This window comes from Phascolarctos cinereus, unplaced genomic scaffold (genome assembly GCF_003287225.1).
Source record: "Phascolarctos cinereus isolate Bilbo 61053 unplaced genomic scaffold, phaCin_HiC Scaffold_8;HRSCAF=390, whole genome shotgun sequence".
In the NCBI taxonomy this organism is placed as follows: Eukaryota; Metazoa; Chordata; class Mammalia; order Diprotodontia; family Phascolarctidae; genus Phascolarctos; species Phascolarctos cinereus.
In genome coordinates this window covers 2,364,379-2,392,276 of record NW_027556291.1, presented here as the reverse complement: position 1 = coordinate 2,392,276, position 27,898 = coordinate 2,364,379, and the positions used below count along the sequence as shown (strand labels likewise).

Genomic DNA, 27,898 nt, shown 5'->3' with positions numbered 1-27,898 from the left:
GGAAAGGGAAGGAGAATTCTTGAGGAAAGAATGCAAAGGAGAATAAATATCTTAGAACAAGAGGTAAAAACCTGACTCAAATAAGAGTATTTTTGAAAATTAGAATAGATTGGACAGAGGTCAATGGCTCTATGAGACAAGAGGAAATACTAGAACAAAATTAAAAGATTGAAAAAAATCAGAGAACAAAGTATATCCTATTAAAAAAGACTGACCTAGAAAAAAGGTCAAGGAGAGATAAAGCAACAATCATCAGACTACTGAAAAATCTTGCCCTATAAAAAAGATACTATAGTCTAGGTACTATATTTCAGGAAATCATGAATAAAAACTGTCCAGACCTATTAGAACCAGAGGGCAAAGTGAAAATTTAAATAGTCTACTGGTCACCTCTTGAAAGAAAGCCCAAAATCAAAATTCCACAGAATGTCACAGCTAAAATCTAGGGCCTATGGGGTCAAAGAAAAAAATACGTGCAAACAGCCAGAAAGAAAGAGTTCAAGTACCATGGAACCATAGTCAGGATCACAGGACCTAGCAATTACCACTTAAAAGGAGTGGAAAGCTTGGAATATGATATTCAAAGAGGCAAAAGACATAGGGTTATATCCAAGAATAATCTCTATGCAAAGATGACTATAATCTTACAGGACAAAAAACAGGCCTTTAATGAAATAGAGGATTTCTAAGTATTCATGATGAAGAAAAGAGCTGAATAGCTAATTTGAAATGCAAACAAAGGAGTTAAGAAAGACATAAAAACGTGAATGCATTTAAGCAATTGGAGAGGACTATATAATGCTGGTTTATATCATAATGAGGGAGAAGAAACAAATGTCTCCTCAGAACCTAATGCCTTCAAGGATCATAGAAGGAGTAAAGAATAGAGCCAGGGAACAGTTATGCTATATCTTGATGATTTTAAGAGAAAAAGGAAGAAAGAAGGAATACATTAGGAAGGAAAGAGGCCTGAAGAAGAAGCAGCTTACTATCTCACATAATAAAGGTTCACAAGACTATAATAAATATGGAAAGGGGATTGAGGTGGGTTACAGACAAATCTCACTTTAATCTGAATTGAAAAAAGACAGGTTGAAAACATAAACACACAGAGAATTTGATATAGAAATATATTAAATACAACAAGGAATTAGGCGAGGAAAAAGAGAAGGAAGGTGTATATTAAGAAAGGAGGGGTAGATTCAGGGAGGGAATAGTCATGCAAAAACAAAGAGGATGAGAGTAAAAGGAAAAAAAGAAAGAGTAAGAACCTGTTATCAGTGACTGGGTGAGGGGAAAAGAAGAACGGATGAAGAAAAGAAATAGAATGCATCAAATATAGACTGGTAGTACTGAGCATACTCTGATATCCAAGACACATAAAGAACTGATTCAAATTTATAATAAGAGCCATTCCTCAATTGATAAATGGTCAAAAGATATGAGCAGGCAATTCTCTAAGGAAGAAATCCAAGTGATCAAAAGTCACAAAAAAAATGCTTCAAATAACAAAGAATTTGAGAAATTCAAATTAAAACAGCTCTGTGAGTCTGCCTCATATCTACAAGATTAGCAAAGATCATAAAAGAAGAAAATGGCAAATGTTGGACGAAGTGTGAGAGGTCAGGTACACTAATGCATTGTTAATGGAGCTATGAATTGGTCTAGCCATTCTGGAAGGTAATTTGGAACTAGGCCCCAAAAGTCACTAAACTGTGCACACACATTGATTCAGCAATACCACTACAAGGCATATACTCCAAAGAGATCAAAGAAAGTGGAAAAAGACCCACACAAACAGAAGTACTCATAGTGGTACTTTGCTGTAGTAAAAAGAACTGGAAACAAAGAGGGTACCCATCAACTGGAGAATAGCTGAACAAATTATGGTACATATGTCAAGAAACGGTATTGGAAGGGGCAGCTAGGCGGCATAGTAGATAGAGCTCCGGCTTTGGAGTCAGGAGGACCTGAGTTCAAATCCGGTCTTAGACACATGACACTCACTAGCTGTGTGACCCTGGGCAAGTCACTTACCCCCGACTGCCTCACCAAAAAGCAAAGAAAAAAAGAAATGGTATTGGATATAAAAAAAATGACAAAAGGAATGGTTTCAGAGAACCTGGGAAGACTTGTATAAGCTGATATAGAATGAAGTAAGCAAAAATAGGAGAATTTATACAGTAATGACAACACTGTAAAGAAAAACAACTCTGAACTCTCATCAATGTAATGACCAACCGTGACCTCAGAAGACTGATGAAGGAGCAGGCCACCCACCCTACTGACGGAGGTGATGGGTGCAAAGTACAGAATGAGATACATTTTTGGATGTGGCAAATGTGCAGATTTATTTTGCTTGATTAGATTTACTTGTTTCAAGAACTGTATTTTTCTTTTTGTATGGTGTGTACAGAAAAGGGAGGTGGTTGGTAGGGAGAGGGAAGCTAATGATATAGTCACCCCCAAAAAAGAAACAATTTTTTTAAATGGACAGAAGAGAATCAAAGATCAGAAGGAAAAAGAGAAGCAGGACAGCTTTGAAAAAAAACCCAAAACCATGTTGAATATATTATATTCCTTAAAAAACAAACCAACAAACCCCAGTTACATGCAAGAGATTTGAATTTTCACATATAATCTTTTTCTATTCTATTTTGAATATGGAAATGCCATTTTTTGGTGTTCATTAAACTAGGATAACATTTTAAAATAATCTTGTTAAGTTACACTGTATAACAAATATGCCATGGCCTATATGTAGAAACCAGTCAATAACATATACAACGTGCTCTGCATATGAAAGGTAGTTTTGAAAAGTTTCATGTTTGAGGCTTAAGCACCTTGAGTCTAAGGAAAAGACCAGATATGGGCTGAAGCCCAATCACTACGGGTCCCCAAGGAGGGTAGAAATGTGTTGTCTGGCTCTCGTGGCTGAAACACATTTTTATAAATTACATATATTCAAAACACGTGGGTGGAAATAAAAAAGTAAATTTGGTAGGTCCACATAGGTGCAAACATACAAGTGTCTGGGTAGGTAGCAGAGGTTGAATGTATATGGTTGACTGAACTAGAACATGGCTGGAAAGAATGGAGGAAGACCACGGAGAAAGAGCTCTATGTACATCTTGACAAGTTCACAGGTACATCAAACCAGAAAGGCTGAAAAGAAGAGTTGGGCTAGGGGTGGGGGCCAGTCTTTGTGGAAACCTAATAGCCAGAGCCTTGCCTTAAAAGAAGTACCACAGTGACTCCAAAACAAATACTTTGAAAGCCTTGTGAGCCCGATTACAAGAAAGGGAATTATTTTTCTACTTTGTACCATAGCTCAATGGAACAAAAACAGCCTGGCTACAAGATCAGAAGCTTAGTTCCATCATTAGAATATGACTTTCCCTGAAAGCAAGGAAAGATTATCCTTTAGAGTGTTATACAACTGCATTTCCCTGCAGATTGTAGAGGCAGACGCTCTGAAGACTGAAATAAACACTAGGGCTCCTGTCCTCTAGTATTTTAAAAGTTAAACACTCAAGCTATATTGGGCCAAGCCCCTTGTCCTCTGAATCGAGATGAAGTGCCCATAATCTTTAGCAGGGAAGTCCATTTAAAGAAAGAGAGATGATAGACATACCCAAATTCTATCTCGAAGCCAGCAGAATTTACCTGGTACTGGAACTGAATGGGCTGCAGGTGACTGTCATTCTGAGTCATTTTCTTGGCCAGGGCTTCTTTCAGAGCTAGGGCTTTATTCAACTCTATCAGCTCCTTGGACATCTGAGCCTGGCGCAGTGCATGCCGCGTGGTGAAACCAGCAGAGGACCTGCTGGTGTTGGGGCTAGTTTCCACTTGCTGCAAGAGAACGGAAGAATGATTGGCAAAAGAAACAGGCATTTGGGACTCTCTATGGCCTGTTAGCCGGTCAGTTCTCTTGGCCATCTTCTAGGGTTTTTTTTTTTTTTGGCAATTGGGGTTAAGTGACTTGCCCAGGGTCACACAGCTAGTAAGTGTCAAGTGTTTGGCGTGAGGCTGGACTTGAACTCAGGTCCTCCTCACTTCAGGGCCGGTGCTCTATCCACTGTGCCACCTAGCTGCCCCTATCTTCCAGTTATTTGCAGTTGTCCTTTCCATCCCATAAGTGTGCCTGCTCTTACGATACACACTCAATGTCTGTAAGCTTTACCTCAAACCATTCATCTCACTGCAATTACTGGCACCATAATTCCGATGGCATCTCTAACTGACGACCCTAGAACTGGTGTTTTCTCCCGACAATAATTATCTGGGAAACCTGCATCTTGGCTGTCCCTATTATCTCTGATTGAAACTGTCTTACTCATTTTCTCTTATGTTGTTCACAAAAGAGGCCCTCAGAAAGCCCCATAGAGATGGTATCTTGGGAGGTGGGTGGCAGTAGTGAAGGCTGGCTCTTACTCACTCTTACCAGGCAGCTGTTTCTGCACCCTCTCAGTCCAAAAGTATTATTAAAAAGTCTTTCCAGAAGTTTTTACTTTGCTCGCAGGCAGGAAAAGCACCTGAACAACCAGCCTGATATGCCAATTGACTCTGGGGTCCAACCTTCGACCCTAGTCGCCTACCTTTCCCTCATTCTGGTCTCTCACCAGAGAAGAGGCTCAGCTCGAACAAATTTCTCTTTGGCCTGAAAGACCAACTTTGCCTCTGCTTCATCTCCAATCCCTTCTTGCTCTCGGACACAATTTCCTAATTTCTCTCCCCTTCATTTTAGCTCCCTGGACATTTTGTGAAACAACATAAAGGCTGCTGCATGCCAAGGCTTCAGGAAAGTACATGGCACGCACACAGTCAGCCTTTACTAGGTACCAGGTACTAGAGACCAAGCTTCCCCGAATGCCAGAGCGCTCTAAGGACGGTAGAGAAAAGAACTGCTGAGGACAGGCGGAGTCCCAGGGAGCCACTCAGTGAAAGCTTGCAATTGTACACAAAAGGGCAGGTTACTCACGGCCTCTGGCTCAGTAGGAACGTCAGCAGCTGAAGCCACGCATGCCGCAGTCTCGTCCTGTGAAACAATGCTTCCGTTTAGAAAAAGGCTTTTTGGTTAAGACGACAGGTCTTGTTATAGCAACCATCTAATGTTTTAAAAAAAATCTACATTTAGAAACCCTTTTAATGGATCAAGCACAATCCTGAAGCCATCTACACCCCAACCCACAAGCCCATTTTACATTTGCCGCCATCTTTTTTTTCTTCCATAATGAAAAACTTTGTGGCTTCTATAAAAATAAGGCCATATGGTAAGTGCTACGTCCTCTTCTGCCAGAGATGATCCTATTGGACTGGAGCACTGTCCTGGGCAATTGGCCTTTTCCTTTTTACCAAGTGCCCTTTCTTCATACACTTTACCAGTTGGCTTCAACGCCAGAAAGGCTTCGGTTCTAGTCTAGCTTGGGTCCCCTCCTTGCTGTGTGACACTCAGCAAGGTACTTAATTTTTCAGTGCTCTGGGCAGTTTTCTAAGACCACAGGTAAGAGAAGGTACCAACATGCACCAGCATGTCAACATGATGACAGCTAACATTTACATGGTACTTATCGTGCCAAGTACTTTACAATGATCTCATTTGATCCTCATGACAAGCCTGGGAGGCAGGTGTTCTTATGATCCCCCTTTTACAGTTGAGGAAACTGAGGTAAACAGAGGTGAAGCGGCTTGCCCAGGGTCACACAGCTACTAAATGCCTGAGGCTAGATTTGAACTCAAGTCTCCCTGACTCCAGGCCCAAAGCTCTGTCCACTGTGCACTGATTTCATGTTAATAAACTCAAAGGTACGGTTCCCAGCCCCCCAATCCCTGTCTTTGATCTACGTTTTATAGTCAGTAAAACACCATTACTCTCAAAGAACAAGAACCTGGTCTAGAGAGAGATCAACAAAAACAACCCACAGGTCCTTAATTAGAAACTGCTAACGAAGCAAATGTTTCAGCTTCTGTTTGGTACACGGAGAAGGGGAACGGAGACCACTTCTATTTGGATTAATGAGTTTACATCGAGATTAACTCCTAGGGGACTGCAGCCTACAGTTTACTCCATTCCCATGAGCTCCTCCACCCCACCTCAGCTACCTGCGGAAATAGGCATACCCTTGACCTTGCCATTGCCTATCAATGGTCACCTCCACATTGAGGAATACAATCATGACGTTTTGTCATGCCACTTCTCCCTCCGCCTTGTGACCCCCAACCCTCAGGTCTGTCCCAGGCCATCACCTCTGCACCACTCTCTATCTATCACCCTGGGCTTCACTCTCTTCCCTTCCCTGTTTGATGCCAGGACGAACCCAGTTCAACTCTCCACTGCCCCCTTCTGTTGAGCCCCTTGGCCTATTGCCAACCTTGACTGATCTACGCCCCTCAGTCTTGGGTTATACCCACCATACACTCTCTTTATTTCTACTTCAAGGGCTGTTGAATGAAGCTGGAGAAAATTAGAAAACCCAGCTAAACTCTCTGGCCATGGGCATGGACTGAATTGAAGTACCCAGCAGAGTGCTCTGCACAGAGCAGGCACTTAATAAACACCTGTGGTTGCCCAGGCCCTGCAGGATCTTGGCTAGTTTGAATCCTAGCATGGTTAGAGTACTTCTTTCAATAACAATCCTATCTCTCTGCTCATTTAAAGGTTACAACTAGGAGCCTCGTGTAATATAAAATGTGACCTATTAAAGTTGACAGCCAAGGTGGCGAGGTTCAGAAATGCTAAGCCATCCTTGCTGGGACACACCTGCAAATAAACACGCACTTATTTTTATAGGACTCAGGCACTATCTCCAGAGCATGCAGAATCCTTTCTGTGGCGCAGACTCAGGTGTGGGAGTGGAAGAAAGAGACATATATGTATGTACATATATATATCTTTACAGGTAAATGTAACAAGGATGTCTAAATTACAGCCTAAGATTGTAAGAGAGGATACTGTATTCAAGGATTTAAACAGGAGAAAACATAAGCAAAGTGCTTTGCAAATCTATAGTAATATGAGCTATTGCTATTATTATAGAACCAGGAGAAAGAATTTGGGGTGAGAGACTACACAACCCAGATGGGGGTGTTTGCCCTCCATACAGAACATCACAAGTGCACAGTCACTAACATTCATCAGCCAGGTAGTGCCATGAAAAGGGGGCCGCACCTGGAGTTGGGAGGATCCCACTTGGAAATCTGCCTCCAACATTTACCAGCTATGTGACTTTGGTCACAATACAAAAAGAGAGTTAAGAGTCTTGGATAAGGGAAGTTTGTTTCATGTAAGTCAGGGGTTCCTAACACCTTTTAGCCCCCATACTCCCTACTCAATACGAAAAGGAACAAATTCTAGAGTTCGCTATGCACACGTCCCCAGCTGGCTTTTTGAAACATTACTCAATGGAATTCTGTTTGATTAAGAATCACTATAAGAGCAAACTTTCAAATAACAGCTAGTATTTCTATAGTGCTTGAAGATTTGCAAAGTACTTTACAAATATTATCTCATTTTATCTTCACAACAACCCTACAAAGTAGGTGCTATAATACCCCATTTTACAGATGAAGAAACTGAGGCTAAGAGAGGGAAAGTGACTTGCCCAGGGGTCATACAGACAATAAAGGGATACATTAGTTTTTCATAAAGAAAGCTTTCTTCAAAATAGACATTTGCTTCTAGTACCTCAGTTTGGGAACCTCGGATCTAAGTGATTTAAAATCCCTGGAAATCCACGGCCTTTTCAGTTTACTGAAATCTTTGACATCTGTGAGCTGAGTATTTCCCATCTTTCACCAGAAGCCTTTCCCAACCCCTCTTAATTCTAACACTTTCCTCCTGTTAATTATTTCCTATTTTGCATATCCCTGGGGTAGACAGAGCTCCTCTGAGCCAGTCAGTCACCAGTTGCCCCTTCCTCTGGGAGAACATCTAGGTTATCAGTCGGCTGAGTCGTCCGATTCTCCGCGAGGGAAGCTCATCTTGCTTCACAAATATGTCCTTGTCTTTCTTGCATCTTACCAAATGACCCTGCACTCAGGCCCTGGCTATAAGGCAGACCGATGCTCTTCACGGTTGCTGCGACAGACGAGAGGGACATACTGTCTCACAGAAGCTTCCCAAATCAGACCTGCTCATCAGCCACCTCAAAGCACAGCCTAGCAGAGCACCGGTGTCTAGCCTCTTCTTCAGCAATTCTTTGACAGACCAGATCTGAAACTGCAGCTCCACGTAGAGGGAAATCTAGCTGGTCATTCTGAAGAGAGGCAGGGCTAGGGCTACCCACGGTCATATCTTGCTCTGGAACAATGCTGTCCTTCCGTTAGGCCTCAGCATATTCCACTTCAGGTTCTATATGGGAAAAGACCTCTTGTGCCAAGGTGGCAGTCAAGCAAACCAGACTGTGGCAGGGAACCACGCCAGCAGTCCAGGGGGTTAAGGAGAAGAATGTGTCACAGTAACTACGACCTGACGAGGTTTCAGCAATTCTCAAAATGGATACGCGTAGGTATACAAGTGGTGTGTGTAGCAATACCATCTTTACTTGGCTTACCGAGAGCTGAGTTATCACATGCTGCAGATTATGAATTATCTCCAAATTTTCTTTTAACTCTTGATCCTCCAGAGACTCTATCAGTTTCTGCAGATCAAGCTTGCACCTGAAAGTTGAAGGACGAGTATCAGAGGAGAGGAGGTTAAGGGGGCACTGGTCCCTCCCCACACGTGTGATAAGACACTCACGCGGCATGCTGCTTGAGCTCTTCCAGCTTGGCATTCAGTTTGTCATTTGCTTGTTCTGTCTGTAACAAAAACACAGAAGACTGTCAGAGGCCTCATCTATGACTAGGAAGAAGAAAACTGGATGCAGAGGGGGCTTCCTCCAGTGCAATCCTGGAGGCCTTCAGAGGCTTTAATTATTTACAGAAATGCACTGGTAAATTCAGCAAGGGAAGCTGGCCACCCCACTCTCTCTACAGTCATCACTGGCCACTTCACAAACCACACCTGAGGGGCAGCTAGGTGGCGTAGTGCATAGAGCACCGACCCTGAAGTCAGGAGGACCTGAGTTCAAATCCAGCCTCAGATCAAACACTTGACACTTACTAGCTGTGTGACCCTGGGCAAGTCACTTAACCCCAATTCCCGAACAAACAAGCCAAAAACCCCCACACCTGACAAGCAAGGTCCCAGACCTGCCTCGGAAGCTCACACTTCTTCTCTGTAGAGAAGTTTCAGATTGTGTAAGAAGGCTGGGTTTCCTGGCATGCCACTCTCCGTTATTTAAAGTAACTCAACAGATGCCAGGCCTCCAGTGTTACCTACATAACCTAACATCAGGAGTAAATGTTGGTGCCCCTCTGGCAGGGCCGATCTGGCGTGAAGAACAAGAGAGGTGATCAGGTGGCTGGTGGGGGGAGACGAGGGCAGAGGGAGACCCAGGTTGGTGAAGGAACTTTTTTCAGTTCTATTTCAAGCTCTGATCTAATATGTGTGTGCAGAGTGCACTAAAGTTCTCTTCTGGATCTCTGGTATACACTTTTGTTCCTGTGCAAACCTGCACCTGCCACGAAGCGTAAGCAGCCCAACCCACCAACAGGTTTACTTGGTCAGGCAGCTGCCTTAATAACTCTCTGAAGGCCACACAGGTGTAGAGCTGGTACATATCTCCAATGGTAGCATCACCTCAAAGCATCAGGTACAGAACTGTGATTAAAACATTTAGGTAAAAGGGCGAAGTGCCACTTGTCACCCTCGCCCTTATGCCAGTCATAGGTATTAAGTTTGGTCCTCTTTAAACAGAGGTTTGGAAGCAGACTACCCTTCCTTGTTGGAAAACACATTGTAACACAGGTGGATACATGTCATAAAGGTAGACAGAGTGGAAATTTGTTGGTTTCAGGCAAAAACTTGCCTGCCAAAGGCTGAATTTATATATTTGGACTGGCAGGAAGGGATTGGAGACTGAACCAAGTCTGGGCACTGGATTATGGTGGCAAGAGAATGACCAAATTTCCTCCCTTCCAAAGTGCTCTATAATACATCTTCCATTTTGAAATGGGATGGAATAGGAAAATGGATATAAAAAGATAGATACGTTTACTTTATAGTCAAATACCCTAGAATGAGAACCCGCTCTGTATAGGGATTAATCTATACTTTGTAATACTCTTATTACAAAGCCACAGGTTTTGCACCAAAGAGGCTCCCCTGAAGGGTTTTATATCACCAATCCATTCCATTCCACATGAGCTTTGCAAATCAGAAGCAGGAATAAGTAAGAATACTAAAGCTACTCAATACTACTCCCCAGGTCTTAAAGTCTCACCAAAATGATCCTCTCCAACATCTGGGCTGTCTGACCTGCTGCCTCGCTGAGACCACGGCTCAGTTTTTCATTCTCCTCACTCAGAGACTGATTCTTTTCCATCAGGGACTGTAGATTCTCCGATGGCTCCACACTAGAACAGAAATCAAGTCATGAGAAAACTACCTGAGAAGTTCTACACTAGAGGTGGCCACAAAGAAATTTCATGGGCTATTTCTTAGGGAGTGAAAGTGCCCCAAGTTATCCCCCCTCATACTTCACATGGGTGTGTACATATGATTACATCCAATTTAGTCTAATGACACAAATAAAGTCAGATCTAAAGAATTGGAAAAATATCAGTTGCTCATGGGTAGGCTGAGCTAATATAATAAAAATGACAATTCTACTTGATTTATTTAATTCAGTGCCATACCAATCAAACCACCAAAAAATTATTTTAATAGAGCTAGAAAAAACAACAACAAAATTCATCTGGAAGAAGAAAAGGTCCAGAATATCAAGGGAACTAATGAAAAGAAATGCTAGGGAAGGTGGCCTAGCCATTCCAGATCTAAAACTGTATTATAAAGGAGCAATCATCAAAACTGCTTGGTACTGGCTAAGAAATAGAGTGGTGGATCAGTGGAATAGGTTAGATATGCAAGACACAACAGTCAATGACTATACTAATCTACTATTTCATAAATCCAAAGACTCCGGCTTCTGGGATAAGAAATCACTATTTGGCAAAAACTGCTGGGAAAACTGGGAAATAGTATGGCAGAAACTGAGCACAGACCAACATCTTACACCCTATACCAAGATAAAGCCAGAATGGGTACATGATTCGGATATAAAGACTGATACTGTAAGTAAACTAGGAGAGCAAGGAATAGTTTACTCATCAGATCTATGGAGAAAGGAAGAATTTATGACCAAATGAGATAGAGAACATTATGAAATGCAAAAGGATAATTTTGGTTACATTAAATTGAAAAGTTTTTGTACAAAGCCAATGCAACCAAGATTAGAAGGGAAGAGGAAAACTGGGAAAGAATTTTTACAACCAGTGTCTCTGATAAAGGCCTCATTTCTAAACTATATAGAGAACTGAATCAAATTTATAAGGATACAACTCATTCCCCAGTTGATAAATGGTTAAAGGATATGAACAGGCAGTTTTCAGATGAAGAAATTAAAGCTATCTCTAGTCATATGAAAAAATGCTCTAAATCACTACTGATTAGAGAAATATAAATCAAAACGACTCTGAGGTACCACTTCACACCTATCAGATTGGCTAACATGACAAAACAGGAAAAGAATAAATGCTGGAGAAGACATGGGAAGGTTGGAACACTAATGTATTGTTGGTTGAGTTGTGAACTGATCCAACGATTCTGGAGAGCAATTTAGAACTATGCCCAGAGGACTATAAAACTGTGTATACCCTTTGACCCAGCAATAGCACTTCTAGGGTTGCATCCCAAAGAGATCATAAACATGGGAAAAGGACCCACAGGTACAAAAATATGTATAGCAACTCTTTGTGGTGGCAAAGAACTGGAAATTGAGGGGATGCCCATCCACTGGGGAACGGCTGAACAAGTTGTGGTATACGAATGTAATGGAATACTATTGTGCTATAAGAAATGATGAGCAGGCAGACTTCAGAAAAACCTGGAAAGATTTGTATGGTCTGATGCTGAGTGAAATGAGCGGAACCAGGAGAACAATATAGATAGTAACAGCCACATTGTGCGATGACTGACTTTGATAGACTCGGCTCTTCTCAGCAATGCAAGGATCTAAGACACCTCCAAAAGTTTCATGATGGAAAATGCTATCCACATCCGAAGAAAGAACTATAGAGTCTGAATGCATATGGAAACACACTATTTGCTCTCCTTTCTTGTGTTTTGTTTTATTGCTTCATTCTCGTGGTTTCTCCCATTAGTTCTAATTGTTCTTTACATCATGACTAATGGGAAAATATGCTTAATATGAATATATAAGTAGAGCTTATTTCAGATTGTAAGCCGTCTTGGGGAGGAGGGTGGAGAGGGAGGGGGAAAAAATTTAAAATTTAAAATCTTGTGGAAGTGAATGTCAAAAACTAAAAATAAATAATTTTTTTTAAAAAAGAAATGTTATTGGTAAATGTTTAACAAAATAAAACAATAAAGCACAACATAATGTTAAAAAAAACCACGCTCCGGCAAGACTCTGGAATGAGAAGAGCTATTTTTCTGATACACCTCTCAACAGAGAATTCAGAGTCAGATGTGATCATAATAAGAATGGCAATCAGTGGTTGCTCTCTTTAGAATCTTTGCTATAAGATTGAGCCACTTATATATCAGTAGGGAGAAGTGAAGTTAAATTTTCACTGAATAGTCCCATGGTCAGATAGTATAAAGGAGTGGTTCCAATATTGCTCAGCACAATATACTATAAGGAAAAGACAAGGCCAAAATTCAATCTGTTCAGACTTGCTAGAATCTAATCCCAAGGCTTTTTACAGATGGACTTCAAGAAGAGAAGCTGACAGAAGGGAGTTGGAGTGACAGTCAGTGGCCAAAAGCAGATGTCACAACCCATCATAAATCAGAACATCCCCTTCCAAAAAGACGGCGAGGGGATGCAGAAGAGAGAAGGCTCTCTCTTTTGCTTTTCCTGAAATGCATATTTCATTTGCCTGTCTACTAGTTTTATCTACTTTAACTACCCTCTTCCTATTGCCTCCAGGGGAAAGAGGAAGCATAATTCTTTATTTCGAACAGTATTAAAGGGGTAAGGGCAGTAGGTTATAGATATACCTGTAGATCACATATGTCATTTCTTGCCTGTTCTGGACAAATGGAGTAGCATCTGTCAAAGGATATCAATAGGAAGTCTCAAAAGAAGAAAGGCAGGCTAGCAACAACCAGATGAAAAATGCTCTGAATCACTAATAAGAGAAATGAAAATTAAAATAGCATTGAGATTCTACCTAATGCCTATCAAAATGGCAAAGATCACAAAAGAGGCAAATGATGATTGTTGGAGGGGCGATGGAAGGACAGGCACACTGATGGTGGAACTATGAATTGGTGCAACCATTCTGGAATGCAATTTGGAAGTAGGCCTCAAAAGTCACTAAACTGTGCATCTTCTTTTGATCCAGTTCAACCACTTACTAGGCACATATCCCCCAAAGGTCAAAAACAGAGGGGAAAGACCCATTTGTACAAAAATATTTATATACATTCATTTGCATATATATTTGTATATATATTTATTTGTACTACACACACACACAAATATTTATATACAACTTTTTGTTGTAGCAAAATACTGGCAACAACACAGGTACCCATCAATTGAGGAATGGAACAAATATTATGGTACATGAATGTAATGGAATATTATTGTGCTTTAAGAAAATATGAAAGGGGACTTATTTGAATTGAAGTGACTAAAACCAGGAAAATAATTCATATTGTTTAAAACAATTTTTTTTCAATGAACAAGTATTTATTTTTTCTGCTTCCCACTTCACCTCCCCAATTAGAAAACAAAACAAAACACATCGAAATCTGGATAGTCAAGCAAAACAAATGATCTCACTCTATATCTTGAGTCCATCATGTCACTAAATGATTACTCTATTGTAAATGTAAACACCTCTGAAAAACTCAACAATTCTGATTGATGCAGTGACAAATATGACTCCAGGAGACTGATGGAGAAACATGCTTCCTACCTCTTTGCAGAGAGGGCATGGACTAGAGGTGCCAAATGCGATATCCATTTTAGACATAACCCATGTATACATTTGGTTTGATTATACTTACTCGTTACATGAAATAGTACAGAGTTTGGAGGCATGGTGATAATAGTCAAATAAAACAAAAGGAAAAAAAATCAAGCATCAGTGAAACATTTAAAAAATACAAAGAGAGCAGAAGGCTCAGATAATTAGGGCAGGATGCATGCTATCATGTCAAATTTAATACATATTTTTTGAAATCCACAAACTATAATGTAATGGAGATTCACACATACACACACTCCTCCTTTTCAGTTCTTTGTACATAAAATGTTTATGTTTGTTGATGTCTATCAAGGCTGTTTTTTTTTTAAATGAAGGAGACCAACAATATGTACTCAGTTAGTATGAAATGTTCTCAAGGGATTTTAGAAAGGTCAAAAGAATTGTAATTTGATCCAAAGACTTCAGGGAAATGGAATAATCTTTAGGACAAATAAGGGTTACCACAGAGAGGATGGTAGCCAGCTGCTGCCCTTAATCTCCAAAAAGGACAGAATAGGGTTCCAGGGATAAAGTAGATAAGCTCTTACCCAGTTCACAGATGCCATGAATCCAGAAGGCCTCTGAGTCCTTAGCTTGCTCTTAAGCAAAAACCACAAGGTGGATCATATCAAAATTAATACTGGGGTCTCAAAGTACACTGCAGAACATTTGCTGGTTAAATGCTAGGCATGCATGAAGGAACATTGTTGAAAATGATTCACTATTCTAGATCAGAGATTCTTAACCTGGGGCTTGTGAATGGTTTTTGAATACTCCCATAACTCTATTTTGATATAACTGGTTTCCTTTGTAACCCCATGATTCTCATGCATCGAAAAATCTTATTCTCCAAAGAGCTTGAAAGGCTTCTCTGTAGAGTTCGAAAGGTGCCCGCGCCACCAACCAGGTCTAAAGGTGATGATCTGCCCATCACATTTATTATTAGCTGGCCCCTTTTAACGTTGACCATATCATGATTTTATATTTCCAAATTGACCACAAAAGGAGCAATTATGAAATCCAAGTCATCTGGTCAAGTTGTGGGCACATCAGTCGTTTTAGAATCGTAGAAGGTGAAAGCAACTAACCCAATTCTCTCATTTTATGGATAAAGAAACTGAGGTCTGTAAAATGACTTGCCCGGGATAACCCGGCTAGTAAGTGACAAAGTCAAGATTCAAACCCAGGCCTTTTGCCCAAGTCCAGTGTTCTTTCCCCTACATCACACTGCCTCTTAAGCTTGAGTCACATTTCTGAAACACTTAAGTGCTACATAGGGATCTAGAGAACAGAGAACATAAAAGTCCTCAAAGCCAAAATCGGGAAATGTTGGTAGTAAAGAATTAGGGGTGTTAAATAAACAGCTCTCTGACTATGACCTGGGGCAGCCATATGGAGGGCTGGAAGGACGGAGGAAATGTGAGTGGCCTAGCAGACTAGAATTAACGAGGAGACATGGGGCTATGGTTTGGCAATGGTCATTTGGTAGAAAAGGAGCAACGTGAAACCGAGATACCTTTACTCATATTCTAGTCAATTGTCTATGCTGGGAATTAAAGTGATCATCTGTAGATATCAATTAAGTTTAGTACAAAAGCTTTGCAGACCCTTTCTTAAGAGCAAAAGAAGAAATAAAAATGGACACTAGCCTTCTAGAAAATGAATGGGGGGCAGCTAGGTGGCATAGTGGATAGAGCTCTAGCCTTAGAGTCAGAAGGACCTGAGTTCAAATCCAGTCTCAGACACATGACACTTACTAGCTGTGTGACCCTGGGCAAGTCACTTAACCCTGATTGCTTCACCAAAAAGCAAAAGAAAATGAATGGACAAGGACTTCCTGGGATGATGGAGGAGTGAAAGGTCCTCTCTGCTCAATATCTTCTTCAAACAAATCACTCAACAACCAAAAGAACAAAAACTACTAGAAACTCTCAAAGGAAAAACAAGGAATAGAGTATGACTAGAATCTATGAACATATTGATGAAGAAGTATGCAAAAAGCTACGTAAAAGAGAAACAAAGCAACTGGCTCAACTGAAAAACAAAAAAAGATTATTCTACTGGAAGACAGAAGGTAGAAGGTAGAAACAGTAGGTAATGTACAAAACAAAACCTGAGAAATTCTACAATGGGAAAAAATTCCAGACTCAAGACAAACAAAAGTCATGATGGATTCATAACACAGAACAAGCAGAAAAAACGAATAAGAATTATTGGGCTTCATAAAAACAGTGAAGAAAATCAAACAAGCATTTAACAAGCTCTCATCACGTGCCACATATCCGGCGCTGAGGACGCAAAGAAATGCAAAAACAGCTCCAGGCACTCAGGACAATGATATTCTAAGGAGGGTAGAAAAGAGGCTGACTATATTTCAGGGAATTATGTAAGAAAATTTCCAAGCTGGAAAAGTAGGGAGATTATAAATGAATAGAATTTACAGGCTGCCCAAAGGAGTGAGCCCTAAATTCCATTTAATCAGACATATTGTCAAAGTTCAGGATAATGACAAGAAGATGATTTTACAAGTTGGCCCAAAGAAAACCATCTCATATAAACAAAGCCATCAATTTGAACTGCACAAGATTCTTGTATAAAAATGGGAAATGAGAGAAGCAGATGGAAGCTCAGAGAAAGGAATTCAATCACAAATCCTCTTTTCTAAAATAAAAGACTGTCACATAAGAATTCATAGGTGTGAAGAACTGATGACAACCAGAGGCAACCTTAAGGTACAGAAAAACAAGAAGAAAGAGCCTGAAATATATCAAAAAGCCAGTGGGTTCCTTCCACGTGTAATCACCATAGGAAGAAAACAAGGGAATATCATGATGAAAAGGTACCATTATCAACCATATGTACCAAATAACACAGGAGCTGTAGGTAAAATCAATAACACCTCAAAGCAGTGAAAAAAAAAGAAAAGGCCCACACTTTAGAATAGAGTTCTGAAGAAATTGCATTCAGTAGTTATGTGGGGAAAACTCAATGGGAAAAAAATTAAGCAATTGGATGTCATGCCTGAGTAGAGCCAAAGTGGTCAGTTTAATGTAACATTAATCAAAATCCTAAAGGGTGGTCTTATCTGCTCTTATGAAGTGATAATAAACCATATGAAAGAACTAGTGAACAAGAATAGAATGAGAAATTAGGAAATGAAAGGCAAATAGACTTCCAGAAGTCGGCTTCTAACAGGGGCCATTTACCGTGGCAATTAAAGACAGGAAGCACCAGAACCATTATCTCTCTTGAATCTCACTAGCCCATACTGCAGGCACTATCTACTTTACAGACAAGGAAAATGAGGCTCAAAGAAGTCACTGGCCTCTAGAAGCCCGGATCCTCCTGGTTCCAAATCCCAGTGAATCCAACAACTATGCCTGTTAGATTGGGAGCTCCTTGAGGGCAGGGACTGTTTTTGCCATTCTTTGTATATGGTTAGCACTTAACAAATGTTTGTTGACTTGACACCACTTCTCACACTATAAAGCAGGGGTGGAGAACCTGTGGCCAGAGGTCACACGTGGCCCTCGAGGTCCTCAAGTGAGGCCCTTTGACTGAGTCCAAACTTCACAGAACAAATCCCCTTCACGAAAAGATTGGTTCTGTCAAACTCGGAGTCAGTCAAAAGGCCGCACCCGAGGACCTAGTAGGCCACACATGGCCTTGAAGCTGCAGGTTCCCCGCCCCCGCATAAAGCAATAGCTATTAAAATGATTTAGTACTGCACTGGGTTTTTTTTTTTTAAAGGGGGCTGGGGGGAAATAGATCAATGGAACAGATCATATAGTCCAGATCAAAAAACTCTGAAGAAAGAATTCATTATTCAATAAAAACTTTTGGGAAAATGGGATAGCAGTATGGTGCAAAGGGTATTTCTAGTCCCATCTCACCACCCCATACCCCACTGAGTCTTTGAGCTAATCCATTTGCAAGCTCCCTCCCATGATGAGGACTGAAGCCCATCCATGACTGCCCATGCGATGAACTGCTTGGCGCCTTCTTCTCTGAAGACCATCACAGGGATCTGCCCCAACATTTCTTCATGAGGGCACCAGTGAAGTACTCTGGTTGTCCACCTGGCTTCCACAATCCTGTGACCAGACTATTGTCTTTTCCCATCATTATGGACTATGTCAGAACCCTCACTGCAGCAAAACAACCCTTTCATTCTGACCTGATTGACTATCTCACTCCCCACAAAAGCTTCTCTGAACCATGTCTACTCTTCTCAAGCCTCTCACACCTCCCCGTTGTACTGAGAAAATGGAGGCCATTCACTGGAAGCTCCAGCTTCTCCCCTTGTCCCCATTTCAAGGTTCCCTGGCACTGTCTGCCACCTTTTCCTCCTTTCTGGCAGGCTCTGCCAATGAAGTTGCCCTTCTTGCCAAGGCCAACCCTTCTACATATGCCCTTGACCCCTGTCTTCTCCATCAATTCCCTCACTGGAATTGCATTCCTTTTTTTCCCCTTGAAAATGATATCATGGTTGAGGTTTCATGTACAATAAGTGTTTTTAGACATCTCAGTATTTGAATGCATTAAAAACCAACAACAAACTTGCTATATCTCCACAAGTGGTTAAATACTCACGAAAACAAATGCCCAAAGGTTTTTAGAACAGGGATAAGATCTGTCAGATCTGTATGTTAGCTTCTATATAGTGCGTTTCAAATGTCTGATTCAAACTAAGTTTTCAGATCCCATTCCTGCTATAGGCCAAAGCTTTAAGCTACACAGGAATCTGGAGGTAGGTTGGAATCTGGAATGGCCAGCTCAGACTGCATGGACCTATGTAAACCAAGGCCAGACTAAATTACAACTAAAGCCAATGTACGGCTGCCCTCCATTCATCAGAAAGGCATGGCATTTTGTATTTACAGTTAAATGCAGTTGGTCTTGCCAAACTTAAAAAAAATATATTTTGTATAGGATAAGGCTTTCTGTATTAGTCAGAGTGGAGGGTATATTTGGAAATGAATGAATTCTAAAAGCCCAAAAAAGGAATCAAAACTTCAAAGAAACTGAGAGTGCAGGGATTGGACCAAAGCAAATCCTGGTTGGTGCCATTTTTTCCCCCATGTAACATCCTGTTCGAATACAGGTGCGTCACCCAGTCCGAATGAAAGGAAGAGAATTAGAAAGACAACCTGCCAGATACTAAAGCACCAACAAATTAGGATCGTTGTACTTGTGTCAAGTGATGTCAGGAGCCCCGACAAGACTGGGTACAAGAGGACTGGACAAGAAGCCACTCTCACTGGTCCCCAACTCTTACTTGATAGACACGGGCAGGGTCCCTCCATGGGCCTGGAGCAACAAGACTTGCAGCTGCTGGACCTGAAGAATCAAGGAAAACAATAACCTCATCAACCAAAAGCTATTTATCCCTTGGAAGTTCAATTAATTACCAGGATTAGGAACATTTTCATTTCACACGATGCCTATTAAATTTCAGGCAATCTTGGATGCTAAAGGAAGGAAGCAGAAGTGTAAATGCTTATGAGGTGACCAATAAAGGAATAGCATTAAGTTGGTCCCACTATCCATTGCTGTTAGGATGAGCCATCACCACTTACCAAAGCAAAAAGTCCAATGTATTTACTGAGTACTTATTCCATGCTTAGCATCATGCTAGGCTCTGTGTGTGTGTGTGTGTGTGTGTGTGTGTGTGTGTGTGTGTGTGTACAGAATGCAAGACTGAGATGTGTTTGGAGACATGACTAACAAACCTGACTCAAAAGCAAAGGCATTAAGATAGCTGGGTGTCAGACATTAAGTAGGGTGCTAAATAGGAAGGCTTCATAGAGGTTCGAGGTGAGCAGGGTCTTGAAGAACAGATAGGATTCAGAGAAGCTAAGAAGAGAAGAAAGATCATTCCAGGCAGGAAGAAATGATAGGAATGAACAAAATACATCGGCAGGACAGTGAAGCAAGTGGCCTGACAGAAGCACAGTGTGTGTGTTGGGGAAACTGTGAGAAATAGGGTTGGATAGAAATAAGGGTGCATGATGGAGGGTCCCAACAATGTGGAAGAAGACTTTAGACTTTCTGTAGCAGGAAGCATGAACCACTGAAGGTTTCTGACTATAAGAATGAGGAGAAGACTCAATCTTTGAGGAAGACTGATCTGGCAGCAGTAGGGAGAACGGATCCAAATAAGGGGAGCAGAAGGAAAGACTCGATACAGACGCTGCTTGTAGGGAGACTGTTTTTATCCAGAAACACAGGGATTGTGGATGAGTGAGGATGTAGAGAAAAGGACAGGCACGAGCCATTCGGAAGGAAAAAAGTAGATAAGATTTGCTTTTGGAGAATGAATGAAGAGAAGTTCTGGAACAACGGTGATTCAACTTACAGGAATAAGGAAGTTGGGAGGAAGAGCTGATGAGTATTAGCGGGTTAGACCCTATTACCTCCAAAGTCTCTTTCAGCTCTAACATTTTAAGTCTAAGATTACTTAATAGATTCTTGGTGGGGGCCAAACAATTATATACCCAATTAGGTAGGCTACTGCATGCTTAACCAAAGCAAATACAGATCTCTGGCACTCAGGTCCAGAGATTCTCTTCTATGTCTTTGAGATATGTACGGCAGAAAATCTCTATCTCACTGCAGACTACCTCTATAGCATCCTGAGATTTTGGATGAAGTAATTTTTAGGGCATGGTAAAAAGAAGAAATCCAGTAGGGGTCCATTAATGCTTTTGAACTGGCCAGACCATCTTAGAAAGAACCACCACCCCTAGTAATATCTTCTCCTGCAAAACAAGATTAACAAATGTGATTATGTGATTATGTCCCAGCACTAATTCACTATCTCTTTAAGCCCACGATAATAATAAATTTAGACAATAATTCAAATTCAGTAATACCACTGACTACCATCAAATTTTGCCTCTAGTACCTGTTGCTTCAGATGATTAAGTTCAGCCGTCTGGGGATCAATGTTGACAATGGGTTTATTCTTGATTTTTCTTGCCCTGTCGGCATAGCGCAGTGTATTCACTGTTTCTTCTAGGTTGGAGTCTGCAGGACTCACACAGGCAATCATGAGAGTATGGCTATTACCACCTAGTGAGTCTGAAAGAGAACAGTGCTCTGGAGTTGAAACCAAGTAAAGAAGATGCAGAAAAAGCTGTCGATTTTGCTTGATGAATTCAAATCTGGAGGCTCTAAGAGACCATACAGGCCTATGGTGGAGATGTGGTGCCTCCTACCATCTGTGAAGTGCTAAGTTTTTCATTTCTAGGGTGACTCTACTTGTCCCCTAATCTTACTTGAGAAAGGGCTTCCTGCTGTTCTAAAGAGCCATCACCAAGACCTAGTCTAATCATATTAATGCCCCTTTTGTCATTAGACATTCTCAGGAGGTCTCCTCTTGGTGAATTTTAACCCAGCATGGCACCCTCCCTGAACACCACTAGTCTAGCACAGGGACCTTTGGCCTTTGTTAACATTTGGATGCAGTCAGAAGGCTGTGGGATCTAAGGATCTAGGAGGCCACGTGTGACCTCAAGGCTGCAGGTCTCCCATCCCTGGACTAGCAGATACTGATGAGCATCCTTTTTAGCCACCAGTGTGTTAAGTGTTATTGGGTGTGCTTCAGCCACCAGGCCAGCTTTCTGTTGTCCCCGAAAGCTGCCTGCCATTCTTACCACCTTTTACCTGGTCACAGACCCATATCTAACACAAATCAAAGTTTGAATTTTATCAGTTCCCAGTTTCTCCCTTTCCCAAATCATTACCCTGAGAGTTTGTCCCTTTGTTCAGAGGCTGGTGGGGACTTACCTTGAAGCAGCCGGGTTAACTTGGAATCTCTGTAGGGGATAAAGCCCCCCTTTTTGTCATCTCCAAGTGCACTAATTACATTTCCCAGGCATAGAAGACCTCTGTTAATATTAATACCTACAAGTAAGGAAAGAGAGAAATCAAAATTATGTAGATTTAGTGTGCATTAGAATTCTTTTTCCTGAAATGGGAAAAAGAACAGTCTAGAGAAACACTAGAAACTCAAAGTTAAAGTCTCACTTAGTTCTCCAGGAAAAGCAGGTGGAAGGAAACCTGGCACGAAGCATTTAGTCCAATGGAGTTCAAAGAGCTTGATGAGGTGTTTAGGTTATTCATTGGCACACTGCATAGTCCAATTTGTTGGTGTCTTTCATTCTTCATCAGAGAAACAAAAGTAACCTGGTTTAGCCTAACAGCCCAACCCACCTCTCGTCTCTCCCTTTTAGTCTGTCCTATGCAGATGAATCTTCTTAATGCAGCCTTTTAATCACGTCGCTTCACTATTCAAAAACCTTTGCTAGCTCCCCATTGCTTAGCAAATAAAGAAGAAATACCTACACCTGTCTTTTGATCTAGCTGCAATCGCTTCAATGCTCCCACCTTTTGTTCTGTCTTTGGAAGCTTTACGTACCAGGGAAGCTAGACTACTCACTCTGTAACCTCCATCCCCCACATTTTCAGACCTCAGTCTCTTCTTGTGCTGCTGGAATGCCTCCATATCTGTCAGCTGACATTCTACCCCTTCACTCTATCCAGCTCTTCCATAGAGCCGTCTCTGATGCTCCCAGCTCAGACTGATCTATCTCAACTCTTAATAGCACGTCTGATATCTCCTATCTACTTAGCATATTGTTCAGGGTATCTCAAAAGTTTTAGTGATTTTCTAAGACTTTGAGGATACCTTGTACCAGTGATGTCAAACTCAAATAGAAATAGGGGTCACTAAACCGTGTATAAGGATTCCTGCAAATAGCATATTGACTTAGAAAACCACAAATTCATATTTTCTATGTTTTAATGTACTCTAATGTTCACTTCATGTTTCACTTATTTTCAGTCTCTCCCTGTTTTCTGGCTCCTTCCCTGCTGCCTGCAAACATGCCCATGTCTCCCCGTTCTCAAAGAACCCTGTTTACTCCTTCCATTCCAGATAACCATGATCCTACATTGAAGAATCTTGCTAATCTCTTCTGAAAGGCTGTCTGCAATAGCTGCCTTCACTTCCTCTCCTTACACCCTCTTCTTAACCCTTTACAATCCAGTCTCAATCTTACCATTCCACCAAAATGCCTATTTCCAAAGTTAGCAGTGATCTCTTAATTGTCAAATCCAAAGGCCTTTTCTCAGTCCTCGTTCTCCTTGACTTCTCTGCAGCCTTTGACACTGTGGGTCACTCTCTCCCCCATCATCCTCTCTTCTCTCTAGGTTTTCAGGACACTCCCCTCTCTCTTGGGTCTCTTCCTACCTATCTGACCTCTCCTCAGTCTCCTTTGCTGGATCTTTCTCCATATCATGCCTTCTTTGTCCCTCACAGTTCTGTCCAGAGTCCTCTTCTCTTCTACCTTTAAATTATTTCACCGGGTGATCTCCTCAGCTCCCACGGATTTAATGACCATTTCTATGCTGATGATTCTCAAATCTACCTACCCTGCCCCAACCTCTCTGCTGACCTCTAATCTTGGTCCAGTAGATATCTTAAACTCGATATCTCCAAAACAGAACTCATTGTCTTTCCCTAAACCCTCCTCACCTCCTACCTTCTCTGTTACTATAAAGGTCAACCCCACCCTCCCCAAGCCTCAGATTCCCAACCTAGGGGTCATCCTGGACTCCTCACTCTGTCTCACCCCCTGAATCCAACCAGTTGCTAAAGCCTGTTGATTTCACTTTTGTAACATCTCTTGTATATGCCCCCTTTTCTCCTCTGACCCTGCGCCCATCCTAATGCAGGCTCTCATCACTTCATACCTAGACTATAGCAATAGCTTTGGGGGGTGGGGATGACACACATGGGAATCTGCTTACCTCAAGTCTCTCCCCACTCCAATCTATCCTCTATTTAATCACCAAGGTGATTTTCCCAAAGCACAGGCTCAATCATGGCACCCTACCTACTCACTAAACTCCAGTGGTTCCCTATTTTCTCCAGGATCAAATACAAAATGCTGTTTGCCACTCAAAGCTCTGCATAACTTAGCTCCCTCTTACCTTCCCAGTCTTCTTACGCCTCACTCCTTGATACGATGATCCCTGCCTTAAGTTTCTCACCACTCCAGTCCATCCTCCAATCAACTGCCAAAGTGCTTTTTCCAAATCACAGGTCTGACCATATCAGACTCTCCCCACCCCTCAACTCCCCAGGGAGCCCCAAAGGGTCCCCATTACCTCCAGGATCAAATATAAACTCCTCCGTTTACAGCCTGGCCCTTTCCTCCCTCCCCAGTCTCCTTATACCTTACTCCCCTTCATGATTCAGTGACACTGGCCTTTCTGCTGTTCCTCCAACACAACACTCCTATCTCCTACTTCCAAACCCTTTGCTCTTTGTCTCCCTGGTGTCCTTCAAGACTCAGCTCAAATTCCACTTTCTGCTGGTCTTTCTTGGTCTCTGCAGTTACTAATGGCTTCCCCTTTCAGATTACCTTCTACCTTCTCTGAATATCTTATACGTATGTAGATATCTATATGTTGTCTCCATAGAATGCATGTTCCTTAGCAGCAGGTACTGTGGGAAGTTGTATCCTCAGTGCTTAGCACATGGTATTTAATAAGTATATATTGACTGACTGACCTTGTTGAAACAGGACACGGCTGACTACTCCATTCTTCTTCTTCTTTTGGCTTTTTGGTGAGGCAATCAGGCTTAAGTGACTTGCCCAGGGTCACATGGCTAGTAAGTGTCAAGTGTCTGAACTCAGGTCCTCCTGACTCCAAGGCTGATGCTCTATTCAATGTGCCACCTAGCTACCCCACACCCCATTCTTCTTGAAATGTTTTTCTTCTCTTGGCCTCTATGACACTATATTCACAAGATTCTCTTCCCTCATCAACGATTTCTGTTTACATCAATGACTCCTTTTCTTTCCTTCATTCTCTAACTATAGGGGGTTTCTCTATGGCTCTATCCTTTTCTTTCTGCTAATTCTGAGAACTCATCTATTATCAAAATTTCATTTACAAATGCTGATCCCTCCTAAATCTAGACCTCCAGCCTTGCTCCTTCACCTGAACTACAACTGACTACAGAAGATAGCTCTAGCTGTCTCCCCATCACCTCACCTCATCTCAAAAGTACAAAAACAAAAGTCACCCTTTCCCTCTTATCTGACTCTGTTTCCCTCTCCTAGGAAATCTTCCAATTTTCCTTGGTCAGTGGCATCATTGTTTTCCCAGCCAATCAAGGTTAGAGTCATCTGTGTCTGTCACTCCCTCTATCTGGCCAGCCAACTCCTATTGATTCTTCTTTCCAAATGTATCCGTTTCTTACTTCCCATTCCTTCTACTACCCTAAGAGAGGTCTCATACCTAGATTAGTGCAACCTTTGAGTTAACCTCTCTGTTTCCATCTCTTTCCCAATCCCCATACCATGGGTCCTTCCTAATCAATGCTGCCAAACTGATGTTCCTTTAAATCACTTTTAGGCCATTCCTCTGCTTACAAACCTGCAAGAACTCCTGACTTCCTGCTGCATCAAGTCCAAATTCCTCTAAGCGTCTTCGAAAGTTCTCTATAATCTGACACCAGATTACGTCACTTCTCCTTCCTCTCTACATGTCCCCATTGCTCCAGTGGGGTCAGTCTCTACACTGTTTTTTGACAACACTCTATGAATTCCCCTCTCACTATCTTGGCTCATGGTTTTCCCTCTGTCGATCCAAATTTGTTTCTATTATGTGCCTGTCAGTGTTCACTTCCATCAATAATCCTTCTTCAACTACTTTAACTTACACTAATATTCCTCTTCTGAACTCCTATATCTTATATTTAAGATAAGGTAATTGGTTCTAATTTTTTAAACAAATATACTCGAATTTATTTCTCAAATTGAGTAGTTCCATCTTTAGAAAAAATAAAAACTTCTTTACAATATCCCTAAAGTAACTAGCATTCAAGAAAAATGTATACAATATGGGCACTCAAGAAAATTACTGCTCCTGGATTATTTGAGGCTGAGACAGTACAAACAGGGTCAGAAAAAAGAAGAACCTTTTCTGATCCTGCCTTCTGAGGTCACCCGCAGGATTTCATGCAACTTTGTCAGCTACAGTAAAGGTGCAGAACTTATTTCCACTGAGGCCCAGTGGGCCACTCGAGGGGATAGAGAGGGAAGTTAATCTAAAGTCTATATAGGTGTTTTGGGGTTTGGTTTGTTTTTTTGAGAAATAAAAAATGTTTACTCTAAATGCTTTTTAGAAGAAGTTACATAGCATTTTATCCAATTAAGTATAGGTAACAAAAATATATTCTGATTCTATATTATGACCATTTAATATTAAGTTTGTTGAATTGAAATTAAGGAGGATAGCTAGGAGAGATGGGAAAGCAGCAATGGCAAATATACAACTCATTGTGAGGCTGCAGCCCAAAAGATCCACCATTTTGTGTCTATCGCTAAGAATGCTGGGAACAAAATAAAAAATGTTATTCTACCCTTGTACAAAACTGTGGTGCAAATCTGCACTCAGAATACTCTATGCAGAACAAGTAAAGCTATAGCCAGGGAGTAGCCGCCAGGATGAATGTGGACTGCTTCATTTGCCCGCTGGTGGCTCCGCCCACTGCCACTCACTCCCCACTCCAATTCATCCACTAGGCAGCCTCCAAAGTAATTTTTCAGTAAACTTGGGTGACTCCTTCTCACCTGCAGAGTCAAATATAAAATCCTCTGGCATTCAAAGCCCTTTCGAACCTAGCCCCCTCCTACCTTTCGTCTTTTTTACACCTTAGTCGCTGACACATGCTCAGGCAGTTCTATTGCTCCAGGGAAAAATACACTTCATCTCTTGAATCCAGACATTTTCTCCGGCCATGGCCCACCCCTGGAATGCTCTCTCTGCTCATCTCTACCTTTGGGCTTCCTTTAAGGGCCAATTAAAATCCTATCTTCTCCAGGAAGTCTTTGCCAGCCCCTCAGAATTCTAGTGTGTTCCTTCTGTTAATAATTTCCCCTTTGTCTTGTATAGAGCTTACCTGTACATATGTGTTTGACTGCAGTCTTCTCTATTAGACAGTGAGCTCCTTGAGGGCAGGGACTGTCTTTTGCCTCTTTTTGCATTCTCAGCACCTAGCTCAGTGCCTGGTACACAGCGCATGCTTATAAATGTTGACTGACAAAGCCCACAGATCCAAGGTCCCTGGCATCCAGTTCCAAGATGCCATAGTTGGCCTTGAAGACACAGTGCTCTGAACCTCAAAGATCTAGGGGGTGGGGGTGGGGTGAAACCCTGGGAGAAGGAGGTTATATTTTGATTGTTCCCCCCCCCGAAAAAAAAGAGGACCACCGAAACACGCAGAAAAGAACAGAAAGAAACACAGGCAAGTTTTGAAAGTAAAGTATGGAATTTATAGTTTAAAAAAAAAAGCATTATAAAATGGAGACGGTTTCACACACAATCTTCTTTTTGTGTTCTGCTCTGTATACGGAAATTAGTGTTTAGGTTCAAAATTTAAATTCTCAAAATATTGGTTTAAGAAATATCTGCCCAAATGGCCCTGCTGTCAGCAAGCATCTTCAAGCAGCCTTGATCCACCTCCTTTGCTGCCCACTTTCTCCTGGCTTCCTACACCTGCCACCTTTTCAGGGTTAAATGACTTTTGTCTACAATGCCGGTGTCAAATGTTCTTACCTTCTTTTAGACGGTCTCCTTCAGCCTTCGTCTTCTTCTGCCTTTCTGAACCAGCCAGGTCTACAAGATGTAACTTGGATCGAAAGCTACTGTTCCTGTGATAAAGACAGGATGCCTGGTGGAACCAGCATTTACGGCTTCTAGCAAGAATCCAGCA

The 27,898-nt window shown here is 41.6% G+C and overlaps 1 protein-coding gene across 3 annotated transcripts in view; it reads right to left on the bottom strand.

Moving 5' to 3' along the window:
- Positions 1 to 27,898, bottom strand: part of KIF4A (kinesin family member 4A) — a 78,473-nt gene that overhangs the window by 35,839 nt on the left and 14,736 nt on the right. For all 3 annotated transcript variants that reach the window (XM_020976477.2, XM_078147950.1, XM_078147951.1), the window contains 9 exons: positions 27,742 to 27,836; positions 21,895 to 22,011; positions 21,011 to 21,186; positions 19,382 to 19,443; positions 10,326 to 10,458; positions 8,741 to 8,799; positions 8,553 to 8,658; positions 4,982 to 5,038; positions 3,667 to 3,852 (listed from right to left, as the gene is read on the bottom strand). In XM_020976477.2, the coding sequence (XP_020832136.1) occupies positions 3,667 to 3,852; positions 4,982 to 5,038; positions 8,553 to 8,658; positions 8,741 to 8,799; positions 10,326 to 10,458; positions 19,382 to 19,443; positions 21,011 to 21,186; positions 21,895 to 22,011; positions 27,742 to 27,836 (991 nt within the window). The remainder of the gene's footprint in view (positions 1 to 3,666; positions 3,853 to 4,981; positions 5,039 to 8,552; positions 8,659 to 8,740; positions 8,800 to 10,325; positions 10,459 to 19,381; positions 19,444 to 21,010; positions 21,187 to 21,894; positions 22,012 to 27,741; positions 27,837 to 27,898) is intronic.